The sequence below is a fragment of the Rhinoderma darwinii genome, chromosome 4 (genome assembly GCF_050947455.1).
Source record: "Rhinoderma darwinii isolate aRhiDar2 chromosome 4, aRhiDar2.hap1, whole genome shotgun sequence".
NCBI lineage: Eukaryota > Metazoa > Chordata > Amphibia > Anura > Rhinodermatidae > Rhinoderma > Rhinoderma darwinii.
In genome coordinates, this window is record NC_134690.1 from 201,015,434 (window position 1) to 201,039,511 (window position 24,078).

The window sequence follows — 24,078 nt, forward strand, 5'->3', positions numbered from 1 at the left end:
CACTTCTCCCATTTACTGTGAGGTTGCCCCGGTTGTTGGTAAGGCTTGGATGTGAAGCAGTTTTAACCCCTTCCTGACATTCAACGTATGGTGAAGTCGTAGCCAGATAGGGGAAGTATGGAACGGGCTCACGGAGTAAACCCGCTCCATACGATGCGGGTGTCGGCTGTATGTTACAGCCGATACTTCACAGTAACGAGCGGGATCACACTCTAGCGCATTCCCGCTCGTTTAACCTGTTAAATTCAGCAGTCAATAGTGACCGCGGCATTTAAATCGTTAGAAAGAGGGGGGTGACCCCCTCTAGCAGCTCATCACCCCCCCACAATGCAATCAAGGGGTGGCTATGGCAGCCTGGGGGCCTAATGAAGGCCCCCAGGTCCGCCATCTTTGCTCCTGTTAAGCCCTGCCTCTGGCAGGGTTTAATAGAAGCCTGTCAGAAAGACGATATACTGCAATTCCTTAGTATTGCAGTATATAGTGCAAGCGAGCCAATGATCGCTGGTTGAAGTCCCCTGGGGTTTTTTTTTAATGTAAAAAGGAAAATTAAAAGTAAAAAAAAAACCTTTTCCCATTTCCCCCCTAGAGCATTGTAAATAAATAAACATAATTGGTATCGCCGCATCTGTAAAAGTCTGAACTATTACAATATATCATAATTTAACCCGCACGGTACACGCGGTAAAAAAAAATGTAAGCGCCAGAATCTCTATTTTTTGTTCACCTAATCTCCCACAAAAAATGTAACAAAAAGTGCTCAAAACCTCTCTTGTACTCAAACGGTGCATTAAAAACTACAGCTTATCTCGCAAAAAATAAGCCCTCATACCAGTTAATCGACGGAAAAATAAAGTTATGGCTCTCAGAATTTGGCGAAACCGAATACTTTTTATTTTTTACACTTAGTTTTTTCCTGGCAAAAGTAGTAAAATATAGACAAAACTATATATATTTGGTATCGCCATAATCGTATTGACCCGCAGAATAAAGTTAACATGTTTTAATTGCACAGTGAATTCTGTAAAAATGAAGCGCAAAAAACAATGGAGGAATCGCTGTGTTTTTTTCGTTTTCTAATACACAAATAATTTTTCCCCCATTTCCCAGCACATTGTATGGCACAATAAATGGTGCTACGAAAAACTACAACTCGTCCCTCAAAAATCAAGCCCTCATAGGACTATATAGACGAAAGAATTAAAAAGTTATGGCTTTTGGAAGGTGGGGAGGAAAAAACGAAAATTAAAATCTGAAAGTTGCTTATGGTGGGAAGGGGTTAACCGGAGAATCCATACGCTGATCTGCTGCGCAGGCCTTTCTCTGGCTGCAACAATAGCTAATGCAACATAATTGATTCATAGCCTTATGTGAATAATATAACGGTATTGGAGAAAACAAATTAAATATAAATTGAGCAATATTTTTTTAATTTTTGCGGGGGCCTCTATTCCACAAGTGATAATGGTTCTGCCTCCGTTATTGAATTTTAGTTTGAAGGTGACTCCTCCATTGTGTACGAGATCTCAGATAAAGCCTCATTTTTCAGGCCGAGGACATTGAGCTCTTAGTTAAGGTGGTAAGGGCGAGTATGGATTACACGAAGATGCAACTATCTAAAACCGGGTAAGGCCTCGTGCACACGAACGTATATTTTTTCCCTCCTGTAAATACTGGCGTAAACACGGGTCCTTGGTTACATGTATTTGACCCGTATTGCACCAGTAATTATTTTTTTTTTATAGGGTGATCTATATTGGGATCGGTAGTCACTGTCCAGGGTACTGAGTTACTACCGATCGTTTAACTCTTTCAGCACCCTGAACAGTGACTATTTACTGACGTTGCCTAGCAACGCTCCCGTAATTACGGGTGCACATACGTAGTCACCCGTAATTACGGGAGCCCAATAGACTTCTATGGGCCTGCCCGTTCCGTAATTACGGCCTGAAATAGGACATGTTCTATATTTTTCAACGGCACGGGCACCTTCCCGTAAGCATACGGGGAGGTACCCGTGGCCAATAGAAGTCCATGGGCCCGTAAAAACGTGCCGTAATTACGGGCTTTTTTTACGTACGTGTGCATGGGGCCTAAGTGGTCTATGAATCAGCAGGTGTTTTTTTCTGAATTTCTCATCTTAGGGGCTGTCCAATAATAGATCTATTTGCTACAATACCAAACAGGAAGGTCAGAAAATAATGCTCTCTTCCCCAAGTGTCTGATCGATTTCCCCCCCCCCACCCCCCTTAAACCTATTTAGGACAAAATCTCATTCTTAAGACACCTCCTTACATCTAGAATATAAAATCTATTTTCCTTCTGGTTCTTATGTATGTATACCTATATAAATGTCCTGGCATCTTCATAAAGTACTGCGAGGATGTGGGGGTTCCTCCTTTTTGCAAAATCGAAGTTTCCTGTCCAGTGTCTCTCTAGGGGTGCTGTCAAGGGCTCAAGCAAAACTGGTAACGGTTGAATTTTTCCGTATCAGTTCAAGGTTTTCAATATCTGTTTGCTGCCAATTCATTGTTTAATTCCAGTGGATAAATTTTTTTTGTCCTGATCATTTGATGGATACGCCGGTACAGGACAGTTTAGGTGTGTATTGCAACGAGCCGAGCACCTGTGTGCCTAGCATATGTCCATGGATAGATTTTTACCCCCTGCAAGTGAACAATGAAAGTTCCTATGGAGTGACCGCAAGCAGAGATCTTGAAAATTATGAGGAATTGATACAGACAGTTGATTTAGAAAACTAACTTCATTATTCGAAGAATAATATTTATTTTCTGAATCTGGAATACCCCTTTAAGAAGGAGAATTGCATTGAGATGGAATCTGGTATGTCCCAGTCTCCCAATGAGCTGAATATAGCACTCTTATCAGTGTGTGGCCCTCAAATTGTAGTGGGTATTTTGATGTTCTTTACAAATCATGGGGTCCGTTCCAGAAAAGTTTAAGTCGTTATAAAGCGGGATTAAAGGGTTTATCCAGGGACCAAAAATTGCATTGCAATTATCTATTTATGTGAAATGAAGTAACTTCCTAATATACTTTTAATTTAAAATTCTGTACTAAATGGTGCAGTTCAAACCTCGTGAATTGTTCCTGGAAGTTCTGGAACTTTTCGAATAATGATGATGCTACGACATGGCCCCACGTGACTGATCCCTTGCGTCATGTGCTGTTCGTGAACATGTCGCAAGGGGCTGTCACATTGCCTATTGCTTGAGTCCAGAGCATCAGCTATCGCTTTGCTCGGGACTCCAGCACTGCTCCCAACGTCCCATATTTGGTCAATTCAGGGGTTCCCTATCGCTGGAGTTCCCGAGCAGAGCATCCGCTGATGCTCTGCCTGGGGAATACAGCACTTCTACCAACGTCCCTGTCACTGTTCATATATGGACAATGACGTCGGCAGCAGTGCTGGAGTCTCCGAGCAGAGAATCAGCTGATGCTCTGCTTGGGAACTCCAGCGATAGAAAACCCCCGATTCGACCAAATATGGACGTCGGGAGCAGGCCTGGAGTCCCGAGCAAAGCGCTAGCTGATCATCTGCTCGGGACTCAAGGAATAGGCAATGTGACAGCCCCTTGCGGTCTTGTTTTCACGAACAGAACATGAATTAGTATTCGTAAGTTACTTTGTTTCACATATATAGATTATTGCAATGCAATTTAATTTACTTTTGCAGTGTTTTAGTCCAATAGTGTAAACCACGAAATCTAAGAATATTTAGAACATAAACCATGTTTAACGTAAATTTGCAGAAGGCTCTGTGCACGCTGTCATCTATTCCGTTTTTACAGGAGCCATGTCATCCTTCAACAAATTATTTATTTTTTTGATCCCATTGAATTAGCTTCATCCGTATTCTGCAGTTTTACTGACTAGAATAGCACAGCATGTAATGAAATCCCGACAAAATAATGTAAACCAGGCCATTGTGTGTCTGCAAAACACTGTAAAATACCTAATGTTCATACACAACAGTGTTTCTTTTTAGTTCTGTTAAAATGACATCTTTTAATATCATTTTTTTTCCCCCCACTTCTTTCAAGACAACCAATTGCAATGCGTGTGCCAGTTCAGCCTTCCTTGTCAAAACCTAAGTATGTTGGAGGTGATCATCTTTCTGGGAATAAGGTTAGACGCTCATTGTATTTGCTTTACGGGCTTAAAAAGTTTAATTCACATTGTCGATTTTAATATATGCTAAGTAAGCAATTCTAGCATACAACCTACTTAAATAGGCTCTGTCACCAGATTATAAGTGCCCTATCTCCTACATAATCTGATCGGCGCTGTAATGTAGATAACAGCAGTGGTTTTTATTTTAAATTTTGAGCAAGTTATGAACAATTTTATATTTATGCTAATTAGTTTCTTAATAGACAACTGGGCGTTGTAAAGAGAAGTGTATGATGCTGTCCAATCAACGTCATACACTTCTCATCGTTCCAGCCCAGCTTCTTTCACTGCGCACACAGCCTGATCTCGCTGTGAATGACAGCACAGCATGATCTTGTGAGATCACGCTGTGCTGCCACTCACACATTCACTTTACCGAAATGCGTGGAGAGTTAATAGACTTCGCCTCCAGCCAGGAATCGATGTCTATTCACACTCCCTGGCTAGGAAGATGAGAAAAAGCAGAAAACACGGCGCCACATAGTGCAGGTTACCCAGGTATGGAGTGGTGTACAAGAAGAGTGGTACTCACCTGGTAACGGATGGTAGAAGGCAATAAAGGATAAAGGTACAGCTGCTGCCAGGACTCGGGACCGGTGATTCAAAAGAACGACCGCGAAGGTTATGCTGGTGTAGCAGAAAAAGGAGTCACCGCGGGCGCTGCTGCACTTCAATGGAACCAAAATGCTTGGAAGGTTCAGATCGTTAGTAATGATGTACGGAAAAGTATAAGAATAAATGGAATTTATTAATAGTATGACTACGCGTTTCAATGCCGTACTGGCATCTTCATCAGGTCATGGATGAACAAACAAAAAGTCACTGTTTAAATAGCCATGTTGATGTTGAAAAACCCGCCAATGTGAACGGGGTCAAGATGTTTAAGTGACGTCACAGTTCAAAGTTCAAAATACACAGGACCGGAAAAACACACAAAAACAGTAAAAGTATGTCATATAATAAAAACAATAAAAATGAAAATAATAAAAAATATTATCAATATTATGCTTTTATGTATCCAAGTGGTTCTGAGATTGTTTTCTCGTGACACATTGGACTATATGTTACTGGCAAAATTTGCTCGATACATTCAATATTTAATTGTGAAAAACCCCAAAATTTAGAGAAATTGCAAAAATTTGCATTTTTCTAAATTTTAAATGTATCTGCTTGTAAGACAGATAGTAATACCACACAAAATTGTTGATAATTAACATCCCCATATGTCTACTTTAGATTGGCATCGTTTTTTGAACATCCTTTTTTTTTTTTCTAGGACGTTACAAGGCTTACAACTTTAGCAGCAATTTCTCACATTTTCAAGAAAATTTCAAAAGGCTATTTTTGAAGGGGCTAGTTCAGTTGTGAAGTGACTTTTGGGGCCTTCTATATTAGAAACCCCCGATAAGTCATCCCATTTTAAAAACTTCACCCCTCAAAGAATTAAAAACCGCATTTAGAAAGTTTCTTAACCCTTTAGACGTTTCACAGAAATTAAAGCAAAGTAGAGATAAAATTTACAAATTTCATGTTTTTTTGCAGAAATTCATATTTAATCTATTTTTTTCTTGTAACACAGAAGCTTTTACCAGAGGAATGCAACTCAATATCTATTGCCCAGATTCTGCAGTTTTTAGAAATATCCCGCATGTCACCCTAGCGTGCTTATAGACTGGTGCACCTAGAGAATTTTGGGGCCTCCTTTTTATTAGAAAATATTTTAGGCACCATATCCGGTTAGAAGGGCTCTTGCAGTGCCAAAACAGTGGAAATCCCACAAAAGTGACCCCATTTTGGAAACTACACCCCTTGAGGAAATTATCTAGGGGTATAGTGAGCATTTTGACCCCGCAGGTTTTTTGCAGAAATGATTGGATGTAGGCTGTGAAAATGAAAATCTACATTCTTTCAAATAAAATGTAGGTTAAGCTAATTTTTTCTCATTTCCACAAGAACTAAAGGAGAAAAATCAGCGCAACATTTGTAAAGCAATTTCTCCAGAGTAAAACAATACCCCATATGTGGTCATAAACGGCTGTTTGGACACACGGTAGAGCTCAGAAGGGAAAGAGCGCCATTTGAGCTTTTGGAGCTCAAATTTAGCAGGAATGGTTTGCGGAGGCCACGTCGCATTTGCAAAGCCTCTGAGGGACCAAAACAGTGAAAACGCCAAAAAAGTGACTCCATTTAGGAAAGCACACCCCTTGAAGAATCCATCTAGGGGTGTAGTGAGCATTTTGAACCCACAGTGGTTTCATAGATTTTATTAGAATCGGGTAGTGAAAATTAAAAAAAAAACTTTTTCTTCAATAAGACGTAGCTTTAGTTCAATCTTTCATTTTCTCAACAAATAAAGGAATAAAAGAACCCCAACATTTGTAAAGCAACTTCTCTGGAGTACGGAAATACCCCATATGTTGTCATAAACCTGCTGTTTGGGCACATGGCAAGTATCAGAAGGGAAGGAACGCCATTTGGCTTTTGGAGCACAGATTTTGCTGGATTGGTTTCTTGACACCATGTCGCTTTTGCAAAGCCCCTAAGGAACCAGTACAGTGAAAACTCCCCAAAAGTGACTCCATTCATGAAACTACACCCCTTGAAGAATTCATCTTGGGGTGTAGTGAGCATTTTGAGCCCACAGGTGTTTCATAGATTTATTAGAATTGGGCAGTGAAAAGAAAAAAATTCCTTTTTCTTCAATAAGACGTAGTCTTAGCTTAAAATTTCTAATTTTCTCAACAAATAAAGGAAAAAAAGAACCCCAACATTGGTAAAGCAATTTTTCCCGAGTACAGCAATAACCTATATGTGGTCATAAACGGCTGCTTGGGCACAGAGTAGGGCTCAGAAGGGAAAGAGTGCCATTTGCTCATGGAGTACAGATTTTGCTGGATTGGTTTCTGGTTGCGTTTGCAAAGTCCCTGTGGGACCAAGTGACACCATTTTGCAAACTACACCCCTCAAGGTATTCACCTAGGAGTGTAGTGAGCATATTAACCCCACAGGTGATTGGTAGAAATTGGTGTGCACTCTATGTTGCAGAGTGAAAATCGGATTTTTTTTTTCCCCATAAATATGCCAATATGTGGTGCCCAGCTTGTGTGTTTCTCGGTTTTAGAAACACCCTACGTTTGGTCCTAATCTTTTTCCTGGACATTCGACCAGGCTCAGGAGTGAAAGAGTACCATGCGAAATTGAGGCCTAATTTGGCATTTTACAAGGTATTGGTTCACAATTGCAGGGCTCTGATGTGAAGTAATTAAAGAAACCCCTGAGAAGTCACCCCATTTTAGAAACTACAAATACAACGCATTTATTAAGGGGTGTAGTGAGCATCTTCACCCCACAGGTCTTTTCCCTGAATGATTGTGCTGCGGTAGGTGCAAAGCAAAAATTAAAATTTCCCCTAGATATGCTATTTCAGTGGCAAATATGTGGTGCCCAGCTTGTGCCAATGGAGATACACACACCAAAAATTGTTAAAAGGGTTCTCACGTGTATGGCGACGCCATATATGTGGAAGTAAACTGCTGTTTGGGCACGCTGTAGGGTTCAGAAGGGAGGGAGCGCCATTTGGTTTTTGGAGCGCAGATTTTGCTTGGTAGTAGTTTTGTTTGGAGTTTTACTGGTGTTTCAGTTTATAATGTGGGGGTATATGTTAATGGTGTAGAGTACATCGGGCATAGTCAGGTGGTATAATAGGGAAAAAAAATAAAATTATAATTCATAGATGTGTGTTACGCTGTGATACACTGATAAAGGTCCTTTCTTATCCCCCTTTTCGTCCACACTCCGCACCTTTGCAGTTTGGGGAATTCTGCTAGGAAGTCTGGTCCTGGTATAATACGGGCACCCTTGCTTCCAGCAGATATGTTTGGGCCCTCCCCTTCTTGGTTCCCTAATTTTAGGGGCCTTGATAATTCGCCACTTGAAACAGAAGAAATGTTCCCCTTGGGCCTGCGCATTTGCATATTTTTCCCTTGACTTATTGGAGCCTTAACTAATTTTATTTTTTCATTGATGTAGTGGCATGATGGCTGTTTTTTTGCGGGACGAGCTGTAGTTTTTATTGGTACCATTTTGGGGTAGATGTAACTTTTTGATCACTTGTTATCCTTTTTTTTGGGGAGGCCGGGTGACAAAAAAAACAGCAATTCTGGCATAGTTTTTTAGTTCTTTTTATACAGAGTCCACAACGCATCATAAATTACATGTTAACTTTATTCTGCGGGTTAGTCCGATTCCGGCGATACCTAATTTATGGCACTTTTTTATGTTTTACAACTTTTTTCACAATAAAATTACTTTTGTAAAGAGAATGTATTTTTTCTGTCGCCATGTTGTGAGAGCCATAACTTTTTTCAATTTTTTGGATTCATGAGACTTTTTGACCACTTTTTATTCAAATTTTTGGAAGATCGTGACCACAAAAACAGCAATTATGGCCGTATTTTTTTAGGTTTTTTTTACGGCGTTCACTGTGCGGGATTATTAACATAATATTTTTATAGTTCAGGTCGTTACGGTCGTAGCGATACCAAATATGTATGGCTTTATTATTTTTTTTCAATAATAAATGATTCGATAAGGGAAAAAGGGCGATAGTGTTTTATGTTATTACTTGAAACTTTTATTGTATTTTTTTTTACACTTTTCTTTAGTCCCACTAGGGGACTTGAAGCTCCAACTGTTTGTTTGATGTTCTAATACATTTCACTACCTATGTAGTGCAATGTATTAGAACTGTAGGTTGTTCACTGACAGCAAGCCGATCAGGCTTCGCCTCCGGACGGGGCCTAATCGGCTTCCGTAATGGCAGACAGGAAGCCATTATTAGGCCTCCTATTGCCATAGTAGCAGTCGCCAGCCTTGCCATCGCATGGCAGGCTGCCGATTTGCTGTATACCGCTAAGATGCAGCGATCACATTGGATTGCTGCATCGAAGGGGTTAATGGCAGGAATTGGAGCTAGTTCCGGTTCCTGCCGATACATCGGGGTGTCCGCTGTAACATACAGCGGACACCCACTGCTGATGACGCCGGCTCATCAGCTGAGCCGGCGCCAACTTCCCGACGGTACCGGAAGCCTTTTAGGCCCCGCCGACGAGCGGGGCATAGGAGGCTTTCGTTGCTGGCAGACCGGGAGGTAAGTATTAGGCCTCCGTTCGCCTTTGCAGCCACCTGCAACCCAGGCTAGCTCCGGTCCTGGCTGATACCTCAGGGTGCCAGCTGTAACATACAGCTGGCACCCGGCGGTGATGGCGCTGGCTCGGCTCCTGAGCTAGCTCCATCTCCTTCACGTCCAGTTTCCATCACGTAACTGTACGTGATTTTGCGGTAAGGGGTTAAGGGGTGGTTCTTTTGTTAATTTATCGTGGCATTTCAAGAACTGTAACTTTTTTTTAATTTCTCGTTCGTTACAATGTGGGACACAGACCGTCGTTATATGCTGTTGCCACTAGGAGGCTTGGCACCAAGAATTCAAAATTGTAGCCCTACCTACAGAATATACCCAACCAAAAGACTCTAAAGCTAAGACTGAATTGACAGTGTCAGTAGGCAGTAGACACTCATGCTACTGTGGCAGAGTATTTACCATTTTTTATGTTTTGTCTTCCATTTTAGCTGGGAAACCGGGTTGACATAGTCTCCCTATTGTCCCCTCCAAGACGGGTGGACGGTGTCGTCGCTGCATACGCTGTTTCCCCTCTGCCTATGCACCTCTCATACTCCTACCAGTATCTCCCCTCTATCTCTGGTAGATAGCTGAAGATGAATGGAGGTTAAGTGACCCCCCCCTCCCCCTCCCTAAAAGAGGGGGACGATTACTCCCCTTCCCCATGCTTCCTACTTGCTTGCTCGTTTTCCGGCTCCCATGTCCTCATTACTTGGCTGGACACCGTTTTCAGCTGGACTGTAGCTAGCGGCGGCATATTACTTTAGGTGTGCGCCATTTCCTGCCAGCTCTAACACGCAGCGATATCTTGCGGGCAGTACTGGAGTGTTTCTCAGTCAGGAGGCGGGTACTTGGCTCGTCCAATTGCATTCCAGATCCGTTACCCTGTCTCTTCAGGGGAAATCCGCTTCCATTACTGGATTGGCTGTTTGAGGACATATGACTGCCGGTGACCCTGTCTCTGAATGGGCATACCAAATTCGTCATGGTTGATTGATCTGGAATTGGTTGATATTTCCCATCACCTGTCTGTGTCAAAGTACTTGTGCGAGGCATCTCTTGACGCTGCTTGTCCGGTGGCTTGCGCAGAACAGCCTGACTGAAATGTTGGTCTGCGGATACAGCTTCCAACTCTGGAGACACGAACCGTTGCCCCAGAAGAGTCAATCAGACTGTACCTGCCAAGAAGACAGGTCCTTGTTTTCGGTCTTCTCGTGTGTTCTCCAGCACTCCGTCTCCCAGACAACCGTCCCACCAGGACCTTAATACCAAACTGTACCTCAAAGTCCGTCCCTCCAGGTGGCCCTAATCCCAGACCGCTGGAGCTGGTAAGCCCAGCTCCACCTGAAGATGCGCCTCCGCTTGATTCTGTTCAGGTGAGGGGCAGACTTCTGTACAGCAAGGAAGTCTGGCCTTCCCACATTTCTGGCGCCTCGGTTTAGGAAGTGGTATCCTCGGGATACAATATTGAATTTACCAGCCTTCCTCCAAAGCGCTTCTTTGTCCGCTGCTCCTCAGTTTCCCTACAGTACAGCTGCCTTTTTTTGAAAACATGGACTCTCTGCGAATGCAGGGAGTCATTGTTTTCGGCACACCTAGCTCAAATATTTCAGGCGTTATACTCCAACCTTTTTGTCGTTCCAAAGGACAGCTTGGTTCACCCCATTCTGGAGCTCAAGCGTCTCAACAAGTACGTCAAGGTTCGCCATTTCCGTTTGGAATCCTTCTCCTCGGTCATCTCTTCTATGGCACAAGGAGTTTTATTTTATTTTTTTTATCTTTAGTGGACATCAAGGATGCGCATATACGCGTTCCTATTTGCCAATCCCACTTTGCAGTGCCTCCTCACTATTACCAGTTTGTGGCTCCTCCGTTCGGTATGGCTATAGCCCCGAAAGTTTTCATAAAAATCCTGTCTGTGGGGATGATCCTCTTTCGGACCAGGGGGGTGCCGGTCAACCTGTACCTGGACGACCTCTTGATCACATCCCTTACCAGGGAGGACAACGTGACTGCTCTCCAGATCACTCCTGACGCCTTGTGCAGATTCGGTTCCAAATCTTGCCTGTCCCCCTCGAAGAACGATGGTCTTTCTTCGACACTCCGTTAGTGAGAGTGCTCCTTCCCCTGGAAAGGTTGTCTATTCTTCAGTACAGGGTTTGTGTTTTTAGATGGCTTAATCGAACACTCTCCACCTTTTGAATGAGTGCTCAGCACAATGATAACTTCGACCAAAGCCATTCCCCTTTCGCAGTTCTCCAGACTCTTTGGATCATTGGATCCTTCTCTCTGTGTCTAGTCGTCGGACCCTCCAGTGGTGGGGTGGATCTCCTCCCGTCCAACCCCCGCAATCACTGCTTAACTGGTAGATCCTCGGCACGAATGCAAGTCTCAAGAGGTGGGGAGGAACGTTTTGGAACCTCACTGCCGAGGGGCTGTGGTCCCAACAGGAATCATTTCTCCCTATCAACCTGCTGGAGTTAAGAGCGATCTTCCTTTATCTGTTGCACAGGATATCGCTTCTGTCCAGCCATCCGGTGTCAATCCAAACGGACAATGTCATGGTTATGGCTTATGTCAATCACCAGGAAGGCTCTCGAAGCAAAGCAGTAATGACAGAGGCCGTAAAGATTCTCACCTGTGCAAAACATCACGTTTCCGCTACATTGGCGGTGCACATCCCAGGAGTCAACAACTGGGTCGTGGACTTCCTCAGTCGAGAACTGGTGGATCCCGGGGGGAGTTCTCTTCACCAGGAGGTCTTCGATCAGATTTGCACCAGGAGGGGCAGGCCGGACATGGACCTGATGGCATTCATGTTCAATTGTAAGGTACTCTGCTTCTTTTCCCGAGCCCAAATCCAGAGGCCTACGCAGTGAAGGCTCTCGTGGCTCCGTGGACTTGCTTCGGTATCATGTATTTCCCTCTCTGCCTTGGCTCCTCCGATGGCTCAAGGTCGACGGGATTGCAGTCATCCTGGTAGTGCCAGATTGGCTGTCATTATTACGCAGTCATGTCGTCTCTACTGGCCGATGTCCAGTGGCCCTTGCCTCTCTGTACCGACCACCTCTCTCAAGAACCTTTTCTTCCACCAGAATTTAAGCTCGCTATGTTTAATGGTGTGGCTGTTGAGGCCACCGTTCTAAGCGCACGCAGTTTATCGGAGGGGGTTATTCTCACCATGCTTAAGGCTCCGGAAGCCTTCCTCAGCCCACATTTATCATCACACCTGAAAGACATACTTTCGTTGGTGTAAGCAACACAATCTCCATCAATTGCAATTTTCTCTCACCAGTGTTCTTTCCTTACTCCTGGGTGACTCGGATCAGGGTTTAGCTCCTAGCTCCCTTAAGGGCCAGGTGTTGGCATTTTCTGTTCTGTGATCTGTAAGTCAGATATCAGGACCTTTCTACAGGGGGTTCATCATGTGGCTACCCCTTATTGTCCTTTTTTTTATTCTTTGATGGGATATCAACTTGGTTTTGGAGGTTCTGCAGTTTGCTCCATTTGCACCTTTTGTGAGACCTGAATGCGGACATTGTTCTGCCGTTGGCCTGTCTCGCAGTCATCCAAGGGAGCTTTTTCTCCACAACCTGGATGTCGTCAGCGCCGCCCTGCAGACTAACGTTTCTCTTACTGCTTCATTCTGGCGGTTGGATTCCTTGTTTATTCTCCCGGAGGGTCCAAGGAATGGGTTGGCGGCCTCTAAGGCCACTATGGCTTGATGGATTCCGATGGCTATTGGCGATAAGGTTCCCTCTTTTTGGGTCATTACCCCCTCTATCAGAGCGGTCGGAGCTTTCTGGGCTATTCGCAGTTAAGCTTCTGGTCTTTAGGTGTGCAAGGTGGCTACGTGGTCTTACTTGCACACTTTGGTTAAATTCAGGTGCACACCTATGCTTCTGCAGACCCTTTCCTTGGATGCAAGGTTTTTCAGGCATCTGTGAAATAGGTGCCCATGTCCTTTTTTTGTTCCTGCCCCTGGGGACTAATTTAGGACGTCCCGCACTCTGTCCTCCAATGTAACGAACGAGAAAACAGGATTTTTTTTTCAGTACTCACCGTAAAATCCTTTTCTCGTCCGGTTCGTTGAGGGACGCTGCTCTCTTCTATTTGTTTGTTCAAGGTTTTCATTGTTGTCAGTTGCAGGGATTCTCTATCATGTTTTTTTTTTTTTGTTTTTTTTTTGCTTTTACCGACAGACTAACCAGCTCAGTATTTGTAGGTGGGGTATATCCTATAGGAGGGGCCACTCTTTGAATTCTTAGTGTTAATCCTCATTGGCAACCGCATATATCCATGGTCTGCGTCCCCCAATGAACTGGATGAGGAAAGGATTTTACGGCGAGTACTCAAATCAATCCTTTTTTTTGTTTTTCTCCATGTTATAATTTTCAAACATCCGATGTCTTTTTCTTAGATGTCCACTAGTACTAGCCCCGATATTAGCCCAACTGGTCCAGAGCAGTTTACAGAAGACTGTTTAGAGATGAAGACACCTTCTTCAGTGATTATTAGAAGAGCCAATTCGAGCACACGTGTACGAAGAGGTGAGGGTAATTGTGTGTTTGTTTTTATTAATATATTTTTACAGGTTGTGACCGTACTCTCCCAGACTGCCTAGGCTGGAAATTTCACACAAATTCTGACATGTCATTAGTGGGACCCCACACGATTTGCTCAAATGTAGTGGCTGCGGAGCTCTTCTTAGTTCAGTGCCCTCTCTGCTCAGATCTGCTTCTGCTGGCTTCACTTGGAAGACATGCCAAAGGGGCAAGTTGTATAAAACGTTTATGCCTTTTGCATAAGGAAAGAATTGCTAAATTGTATTTAATTTTTTTTGTCCCCCGTCCCCCCCTTTCATTTTTTTAGACATAAATATGGACGTTACAGATTCTACCACAGCTCCATATAACCCTCAGGAAATTAAGCAGTCTGAACCACATCCTCAAATTGATCACAACCTTAAGCGGCCTGATCCACCAAAACCCACAACGGTGGAAACAGAATGGAAATGGAAAGTTCCTGAGTTGCCAAATGATATTTTCCAAGCAGAGGTGTTTTTCTTGGTTTCTTTAACTAGAATCCTTTTATTAAATCCAATTTGTGCAATTTGTTTGTTCTGACTACTTATGTAGAATGTTGTTTTTATGATGGATTATGTGAGAACAGATATGAAGAATCATTGATCCTTTGGCTAGGAGGGTCATTACTTGTCAAATACTGTACCATCGGCACACAATGGCCCACATTTACGAAGACTGGCATATTTTATGATCAAGTGGAAAGGGTAGTTGATTTGTGCCAAATTTATTAAAAGGTGCACACGTCTGAATAAATTTGGTGGATTTTGACCTCAGACAGGCAAAAAAAAAGCTTCACCTGCTATGAGGAGGAGCAGATTTGTGCCATTTTCCTTTCCATTAATAAATTTAGCTTAAACTATATCTCCTGGGAGACCTTTCTCACTTTTCTCGTCACTTTTTTTTTTAAATTCGACAAGCTAGGAAAATAAATTTGGGACAATACATTTATATTCTATGATTTATGTATGATTTTTTTTTTTTTTGTTTGTTTTTTTAATCTGTATGTCAATTGACACAAACCAATATCTGTCACATTTAGAGAAAAAGGATGAGTATCGAACAGAGTGCTTTACCTGTGTCTAGCCGAGTATCTCTTCTAAAATATGATCCTGCCTTAGTTTGTAAGACACCTGCCATACCACAGGAAGATTATATGAACTGGTAATTGTATATTTCATTATTTGCAGCCTTCTATTTTGGTAGATTAGTATATTTTTTATAAATGTTCCTCATGAGTTTATTTTTTTTTTTTACATTTTGTTCCCTTAACTGTAACATATATAAACCCAACCCCAGTAAGAAGTATTTTGGTTATTTTTTTGCATTAGTTTTAGAACTCCTGTGGCGAAAAATTCTCTCGGACCTCTGTCGCTGATGTCTACTCCATGTGACAGTTCCAGTTATCCTCCACATACCCCAGCTAATAACAACATTTTACAGCCTTTTCCGGTAATATACCAGCTTGTTAGTAAATATTGGGTATATTATATATGTTGAGTATAATCCAAATCGGTTTGCTTGCATTATCTAGAATACTGTTTAACTAGAAGGCCACACGATTCAGACGTTTTCTGTTGGGATTTTAGAGCAAATGTGTGATGTTACATTGCATTGCAAAGGATGAAAATCTGCAACAGAATTGACATCCTGCAGATTAGAAAATCTCTCTGCTACATGTGGATTGGGTTTTTCAAATATATTGTTCCCTAAATTGCTGCAGATTTTCAGTGTGGAACCTGAGAGTTTGCATGTAGAATTGCAAAGACATAAGTGCATTAAACGCATCACACTCTGGCCTAAGGTTTTAGATTCCTCACTTTACTTGACTGGCTTTTATGTGAACGATTTTAATGTTTTCCAGAACCATTTGCATTTAATTTTGTTTCTTTTGTAGATTGCTCCACCTATTCCTTCAAGTGATTGCATTGTAGTTAAAGGACGGGTGTATCCTGTATTGAAACAAATTGGCACTGGTGGATCTAGTAAGGTAAATCCAATTTGCTGAACCTGTCTGGCCTTGCTGTTCAGTTTTATAGTTGTGTACATCCTTTTCACATCTTGTGTTGCAGGTCTTTCAAGTCATGGATGATAAGAAACACTTGTATGCAATAAAGTATGTGAATCTGGAAGAAGCAGATAAACAAACTATTGAGAGCTACCAGAATGAAATTTCTCATTTAAATAAACTTCAGCAGCACACTGATAAAATAATTCGTCTCTATGACTAGTAAGTATTTCTGGATTTATTTTAACATAAATAAAATCTCTAATCTGATACAGATGTGTCCACCCTTATTTTTTCTTGAAATGCATTGTTATACAACTTGTCATGATACCAATTCAAACTCGCGCTATCTAGTAAGAAAACATGCGTTAAATGTATACTTTTTTTTAACATGGGAGTCTATGGGCAACGGATAGCCAACTGATGCCTCTGATGGATGCCATCCATCTCCTACAGACTCGTGTTGAAGAAACGTATACATTTAACATGGGAGTCTATGGGTAACGGATGGCATCCATCGGAGAGATTTTTTATTTTTTTTTAACATGTTTAACATCTTGCGCCATACTTCTCGGATTATGTTGGATTTGGAGAGTGTACGTGAGGACCCCTCTGTATATACCTATATCTATAATTCTTTTTGTAGCGAAATAACCAAGGAACACCTCTACATGGTGATGGAGTGTGGAAATATTGACCTTAATTCTTGGCTCAGGAAGAAGAAGAATATTAATCCATGGGAAAGAAAGAGCTACTGGAAAAACATGATAGAAGCTGTTCATATAATACACCAGCATGGTAGGTCGTTTACTACAACCTGACTGAATTAGAATACCCATGTTTTTTAAGGTTTGCCGGCTCTTTCAATTATGGCTGGCAAACATTACTTTGTATGAATCTCTTATTAAAACTGTTAACTATGGAATCTTTTCTGTATCGCTAATAGCTGTAAATAATATTCGGGCATATATACGGTATATATTTAGCTCTATACCGATCTCTCCCTTTTACATTGGGCGATTATAATGCAGGCGAGCGTTCATATAACGGTAGTTTATGATAATTGCCCTGTGTAAAAAGGAACGCGATCAACAGATGAACGAGCAAACGCTCAATCCATCTGCTGGTCGTACCATTTAAAAAAAACGAAGAGATTATCGTTGTCGGCAGCACATCTTCCTGTATAAACAGGGAGACGCACTGCCGAGATGATAATGGATGGGGACAAGCGATCTTGGTAACGACCGCTCGTCCCCATCCATAGCTCCATGTGACCAGAGCACATGTCTCGCTGATTGGCGCTCGCTGCACCGGCTTATTGTCGGCTGGTGTAAAAGGCCTTGATCTCTACCTCTCCCTATTCCCTGTCCGTTCATTAACAATCCATCCGCAGACTATAGTGTGCAGCCCATGAATGGAATCAAGAGTTAGTTTGTGTTTTTAGTACATGGACCAGACATGTCCACTTTAATAATAAAGGAAGGTCTCTTACATCCTGCGAGCAGAAGTTATTGACAGGCGCTAGAAGTCTACATATGTTCTCTTAAATAAGTTACATCATTTATTTTGTGTCGATGGAATTTAATATGCATATCTTCTAGGTATTGTGCACAGTGATCTGAAACCAGCAAACTTTTTGATCGTTGATGGGATGCTTAAGCTGATAGACTTCGGCATTGCAAACCAAATACAACCAGATGTAACTAGCATTGTGAAAGATTCTCAGGTATTTATACTAAAGCTTAGATTTCAGTGTTCCTGTATATCAATGTTTAAATGATGAAGAGTTTTCCCATGGCTAAAACGTATGGCATAGCAATAAGATGTTCCATAAAAGTATGATCAGTATGGCTGACTGCTGGGCCTCCAGTGGCTCCTGTCAGCTCAACTTAATTGTCCTCTGTAGACCCCATGTAAGCCCATTCTAGTCTAGCTTAAAGAGGCTCTGTCACCAGATTTTGCAACCCCTATCTGCTATTGCAGCAGATAGGCGCTGCAATGTAGATTACAGTAACGTTTTTATTTTTAAAAAACGAGCATTTTTGGCCAAGTTATGACCATTTTTGTAGTTATGCAAATGAGGCTTGCAAAAGTCCAAGTGGGTGTGTTTAAAAGTAAAATTCCAAGTGGGCGTGTATTATGTGCGTACATCGGGGCGTTTTTAATACTTTTACTAGCTGGGCGTTCTGATGAGAAGTATCATCCACTTCTCTTCAGAACGTCCAGCTTCTGCCAGATCACGCTGTGACGTCACTCACAGGTCATGCATCGTGTCAGACGAGCGAGGACACATCGGCACCAGAGGCTACAGATGATTCTGCAGCAGCATCGGCGTTAGCAGGTAAGTCGATGTAGCTACTTACCTGCAAACGCTGATGCTGCTGCAGAATCAACTGAAGCCTCTGGTGCCGATGTATCCTCGCTCGTCTGACACGATGCAGGACCTGTGAGTGACGTCACAGCGTGATCTGGCAGAAGCTGGACGTTCTGAAGAGAAGTGGATGATACTTCTCATCAGAACGCCCAGCTAGTAAAAGTATTAAAAACGCCCCGATGTACGCACATAATACACGCCCACTTGAACTTTTACTTTTAAACACACCCACTTGTACTTTTGCAAGCCTCATTTGCATAACTACAAAAATGGTCATAACTTGGCCAAAAATGCTCGTTTTTTAAAAATAAAAACTACTGTAATCTACATTGCAGCGCCGATCTGCTGCAATAGCAGATAGGGGTGGCAAAATCTGGTGACAGAGCCTCTTTAAAGGCTATGTACACCTTTGCAAACATGGTGTTTTTGGGGTTTTTTTAAATATAGAAATGTGTTTCAGTATGTTTGCAACTTTCTAGTTACTTTTTATTACATTTTTTTTAAACTTTTTGTGATACATTATCCTGTATATAGTGCAGCTGTATTTAGCGCTAAAACCTGTATTTGTCAGGTCAGCGGGACTCGTGGGTTCAGGGACAGCAGGTCACGCAGGATCGAGCTGTTATTGATCACATCTAAGTTCATAACCTGCTGTCACTGAACCAGTCATTGCTGCTGACCTGACGATTTCAGGTCTCAGTGCACGAAACAGCTGCTCTATATACAGGATACAAAACAGCTGTATCTCAAAGTAAAAATAATTTTTAATAGAAAGTTGCACCAAACACTGATTCACATTTTTATTTAAATACTAAAACAAAAACTCGTTTTTAAAGGTGTACATAGCCTTTAAAGCATACCTACAATTTGGGATGACTTTTCAGAATAAGCGGTCATGTGTGTACATGAGAAATAACACTTTATAGCCATGCCATTATATGTATGACTTGTATTGTGTCGTTTTTTTATTTTTTGTTTTTTTTATTTTTATAAAGCAGTTCTCCTTTGCAGACTCTATTTTCAATTCTCAGTTTTCTCTGAACTAGTGGGTGAAGCCTAATCTATATCATGTCTCCTATACCTTGCACACACAGAGATGATTATAATCCTGCTCTTATTTCTGTTATATATGTTTATATATTATATACAGAAGCATGGAGGCGATGATACAGCAGTAAAAAGCAGTGTAGCTGAGAATCCAGCACTGGGGTGACATAACAATCTTACTATGAGTAGCTGCAGCAGCGTCTCGGTGTCTCTCTTACTCTGCTCCTACTCTCTTCCTCCCCTCTCCATAGACTTCTATGGGTACCTGTAAGCTGATCCCTCAGTGAGCTAAGAGCCTGTCTTGTCTAAGGCAAGATGGAGAAAGCTGTAAATTCAGAATGAGTGAACAGTTTCCGAATGGGGGTTTGCTGTGGAGAAAGGCATTTTCCTGTAATTACATAAATCAATAGCATAAGCGAATACAAAACTTTGTAACATATGTTAAGTTTGTTCAAAATGCAGTGACTATTTAAGGAGCTGCACCTTTATTTTGGCAATCAAATGGTGGTCATTTTTATAATCTCATAAGTTAGGCTAAACCTATCGCTATCCCTTTAATAACTACTAGTGCTCCTGATTAATACTCGATCCTGGCAGTTCAACCTCTTGAATGCCGCGGTCAATAGCGCCCGCAGCATTTAAGTGGTTTAACAAAGGGAGGAGGCTCCCTCTGTCGCAATCGGCGGCCTGTGGACGCTGGCCGCAAATGGGTTGCCATTGCAGCCGGGGGCCTAACAAAGGCCCCCAGGCTTGTCATGACTATATGCCTATTGGGCCGTGCCAGAGGGTAGGCCTAATAGACTGCCTGTCCATTTTAGACCGACGGGCAGTAATATTTTGGTATATGGAGCATACCAAAGCATTATATCGGCAATTAAAAGATCACAATGTAAGGTTATAAAAAATAAAAAATAAACTTTATTTAACTATTTTAAGAAAGTGCGCAGTAAAATAAAACCATTACGGTATCGCCATGATATTAACAACCTGAACAATAAAGTTAAACCGCATGATAAATGCCGTACAAAAAGAAGCATAATAAAAGTTGATAAATTCCCATGTAACACAAAGTTTTTATTGTGCTAAAGCAGTAAGACAAAAAAATAAAAACTATTTGGTATCGCCGTAATTGTGCCAACCCATAGAATAAATGTGACATGTTGTTTACACCACGTATTGAACAGCGAAAAACAATGATGGAATCACTGTTTTGTTTTGTCTTTTCTTCTTCACTTGCATATTCGTTTTCCAAATGTAAAAAAAAAGAGCGCCAATTTTACTAACTTTTTCAAAACTTTTCAGTCAGGAAGTTAATCTACCATAATTGTTAAATTTCTCATTTAAATTATTATTTTTTTTTTTTTTAATAGGTCGGCACAATTAATTATATGCCACCTGAGGCTATCAAAGATACGTCTTTGGGAGATAACGGAAGGCCTAGATCAAAGGTAATCTTTCATATCCTTGTACTTTCACTCATTGTGGTACTATAGTTTGTACTATGTGTCTTGATTCTAGTTGATTATGTGATAGAACAATTTCTTCTCATAAGGCTGGATGAGTTAATTCTAGAAGGAAGTAATTCAGTCTAAAAGTCAAACCTATTTCTTCAACCACAAGTATTAGCAATTTTATCTGATTATGTATTTAATAAAATAAACCGCTCTCTGATCTTTAAGTTCTGCAACTCAACCCATAATAGACAGCCTTAAAGGGTATAAGCACTGAGACTCCTCCCGATCACTAAAACAAAGCAGCAGAAGCACTCGGGTGAGCGCTGAGCCACTTAGTTTCGAATCTGCTTTTTTTGGACAGCCAAGCAGTTTTAGACTTTCTATTGAGCTCGTACACCAAATGCTTGGCTTTCCAAGAAAGCAGATCAGTAACCAAGCGGATCCGATCGCTTTTGCCGCTTAGTTTTAGCGATTAGTGGGAGTCTCCGTGATCAGACCCCCACCGATCATAACTGACATGTCAGAAGGTTTCTGAAAGTTAAGTTACCCTTTGAAAAGAATCTGTCACCAGGTTTATGCTGCCATATCTGAGGGCAGCATGAAGCGGTGCCAGAGACCCTGATTCCGCCAGAGTATCACTAAACTTGAAATGTTCAGTCGTTTTCATAAAATCTGTTTGTCAAATGAGCGCGAGCCGAGCAGTAAGTCTTTTCAATGATTTTCTCGCACTCAGGAGTCCTTGATATTCATGAGCTGTGTCTGGCCACGTCCACCTTCTGCTGGTTCGCATCTTTCTCCCCATACACAGTATGGGGAGTAGGGTTGCACAATGCATCAAAATATCGATACTATTTCGATGACGCGCACCCCCTAACGGTTCAATACCGTTAACTCCTGTGTTTCAATACTAAGCTGTGCGATCGCACAGCTTAGTATTGTAACACATGACTTAAGTCAGAGTGGGGCTTCAGCTGTGTAATACAACAAGTATTAGCGCAAGAGGATGCGGCGGCGGCACTGAAGACAGAACATGGCGGGCGCACTGCAAAACACCCCCATGTCCTGTCTTCAGTGCTGGCACTGCCGCTCATTAGTGCAGTGCCGGCCACATCACATGCTGCACGCGCACGCACTTGTTTGCAGGAGCAAGGTAATGGCTTTATTACACAAACAGTACACAGGCTTATGTACTGGCATATAAATATATGCCAGTACATTAAAGCGTAAAAATAATCAAAAATAAAACCTGCATCCTATTACTTATTAATGTGAGGCACATGATATTATGACTTTTGAACCGCCATTTGACTCCCATTAATAGTAATTAACCCCATCACGTACCTCACATTAACCCAATGCTGTCCATTATAACTGAGATTCATGATGGGGTTAATTACTATTAATGTGAGCCACATGGAGGTTCATAACTCATCACACCACACGCCTCATATCAGAAAATACAAGAACTTTTTTATTATTGTTGGCAAATTATCGTTTTGGTATTGAGAATCGCAATACTACACAAAGTATCGGTATCGAAGTCCAAGCTGTCAATCAGCAGCCGGTGGCGGGGCTAGCTGCAGCTCGTTAAATAAAAGCTGCTGAAAAAAGATTTTTTACAAAAACTACTCCACGCTGAAAATTTAGTTATACAGCATTGGAATCCGGGTTTCTGGGGCTGCTTTATTCTGTCCTCAAGTAAGGCAGCATAAACCTTGTGATAGATTCCCTTTAACCCCTTCCCAACTTTTGTCGTAAGTATACGTCATGGAAAGCCAGTGCTTCCCGCAAATTGTCGTATACTTACGACATTTGGATGGCATCTGCTCAGAAGCTGAGTCGGTGCCATAATCACCGGATGTCGGCTATATCTTACAGCTGACACCCTGCTATAATAGCGGGGACCGAAGTTCGCTTCGATCCCTGCCATTAACTCCTTAAATGCAGCGGTCAAAAGCAATCGCTGCATTTAAGGTGTTTGCAACTCATCGACACCCTAGCAATGAAATCGCTGTGTAGTCGGTGGCTGCAATGGCAACCAAAGGTCTAATAGTGGCCTCCCGGTCTGCCTTGTACGGAAAACTTCCAGCACCCGTCCGGGGGTGGGGCTTAAAAGCCTCAGTAGCGGTAGGCAAGATGGGGCCGACTCAGTAGATGAGTCGGCGTCATCAGCGGTGGTTGTCAGCTGTATGTTACAGCTGACATCCACCTGTAGCGGCAGGAACTGGCGCTTGCTCCGATCCCTGCCATTAATCCCTTAGAGGCAGCGATCGATGCATCTTTGTGGTTGTCAGCAGATCGGCAGCTCTGCCATGCAATGGCACAGCTGGCTGCCGACTGCTACTATGGCAACAGGAAACATAAAAATGGCCTCCTGCTCTGCCATTATGGAAGCCTAATCTGCTTGCTGTCAGTGAATGACTGAAAGATCTTTTACATTGCACTATATAGTGCAATGTATTAGAAGAAAATCTGACATTTGGACCTTCAAGTCCCCTAGTCGGACTAAAGAAAAGTGTAAAAAAAAAAAAAAGTTGTAAAAAATATAATAAAAGTTTAAAGTAATAGAATAAAACACAATCACCCTTTTTCCCTTTATGAAGTCCTTTTATTATTGAAAAAAATAAAATAAACCATACATATTTGGTATCGCCGCGACCGTAACGGCCTAAACTATAAAAATATAATGTTATTTATTTCACGCGGTGAACGGCGTAAGAAAAACAGTAAAAAGAACAATGCCAGAATTTGTTTTTTGGTCACTTTGCCCTACAAAAATTTAAATAAAAAGTCGCATCGTCTCGCAAAAAACAAGCCCTCAAACAGCACCGTCTACTAAAACAATTAAACCGTTATGGTTCTCCCAACATTGCAACAGAAAAAATACATTCTTTTTACCAAAAATTTTATTGTGCAAAAAGGTGTAAAACATAAAAAAAAAGTGCTATAAATTAGGTATCACCGGAATCGTACTGACCAGCAGAATAAAGTTAACATGTAATTTATAACGCGTGGTGTACCAATAATGACTACAGCTCATCCCGGAAAAAACAGCCCTCATAACACTACGTCTATGAAAAAATTTAATTAGTTAAGGCTCCAATAATTCAGAAAATAAAAAATATGCAGTTGTGCAGGCTAGGGATGCATGATGCATTGAAACTTCGATACTGTTTCGATACCGTGCATTATCGAACGGTTCAATACCATTATTTAATGTATTTCGATACTAAGCTGTGCGG

General features: G+C 41.8%; 1 protein-coding gene across 4 annotated transcripts in view; it reads left to right on the forward strand.

The window, feature by feature from the left end:
- The window catches only part of TTK (TTK protein kinase), an 83,041-nt gene that overhangs the window by 37,537 nt on the left and 21,426 nt on the right, over positions 1 to 24,078 (forward strand). For all 4 annotated transcript variants that reach the window (XM_075862060.1, XM_075862062.1, XM_075862063.1 and 1 more), the window contains exons 9-18: positions 4,062 to 4,146; positions 13,791 to 13,920; positions 14,243 to 14,427; positions 14,996 to 15,117; positions 15,285 to 15,405; positions 15,851 to 15,943; positions 16,026 to 16,183; positions 16,608 to 16,759; positions 17,563 to 17,687; positions 20,753 to 20,830. In XM_075862060.1, coding sequence (XP_075718175.1) covers positions 4,062 to 4,146; positions 13,791 to 13,920; positions 14,243 to 14,427; positions 14,996 to 15,117; positions 15,285 to 15,405; positions 15,851 to 15,943; positions 16,026 to 16,183; positions 16,608 to 16,759; positions 17,563 to 17,687; positions 20,753 to 20,830 — 1,249 coding nt within the window. The remainder of the gene's footprint in view (positions 1 to 4,061; positions 4,147 to 13,790; positions 13,921 to 14,242; positions 14,428 to 14,995; positions 15,118 to 15,284; positions 15,406 to 15,850; positions 15,944 to 16,025; positions 16,184 to 16,607; positions 16,760 to 17,562; positions 17,688 to 20,752; positions 20,831 to 24,078) is intronic.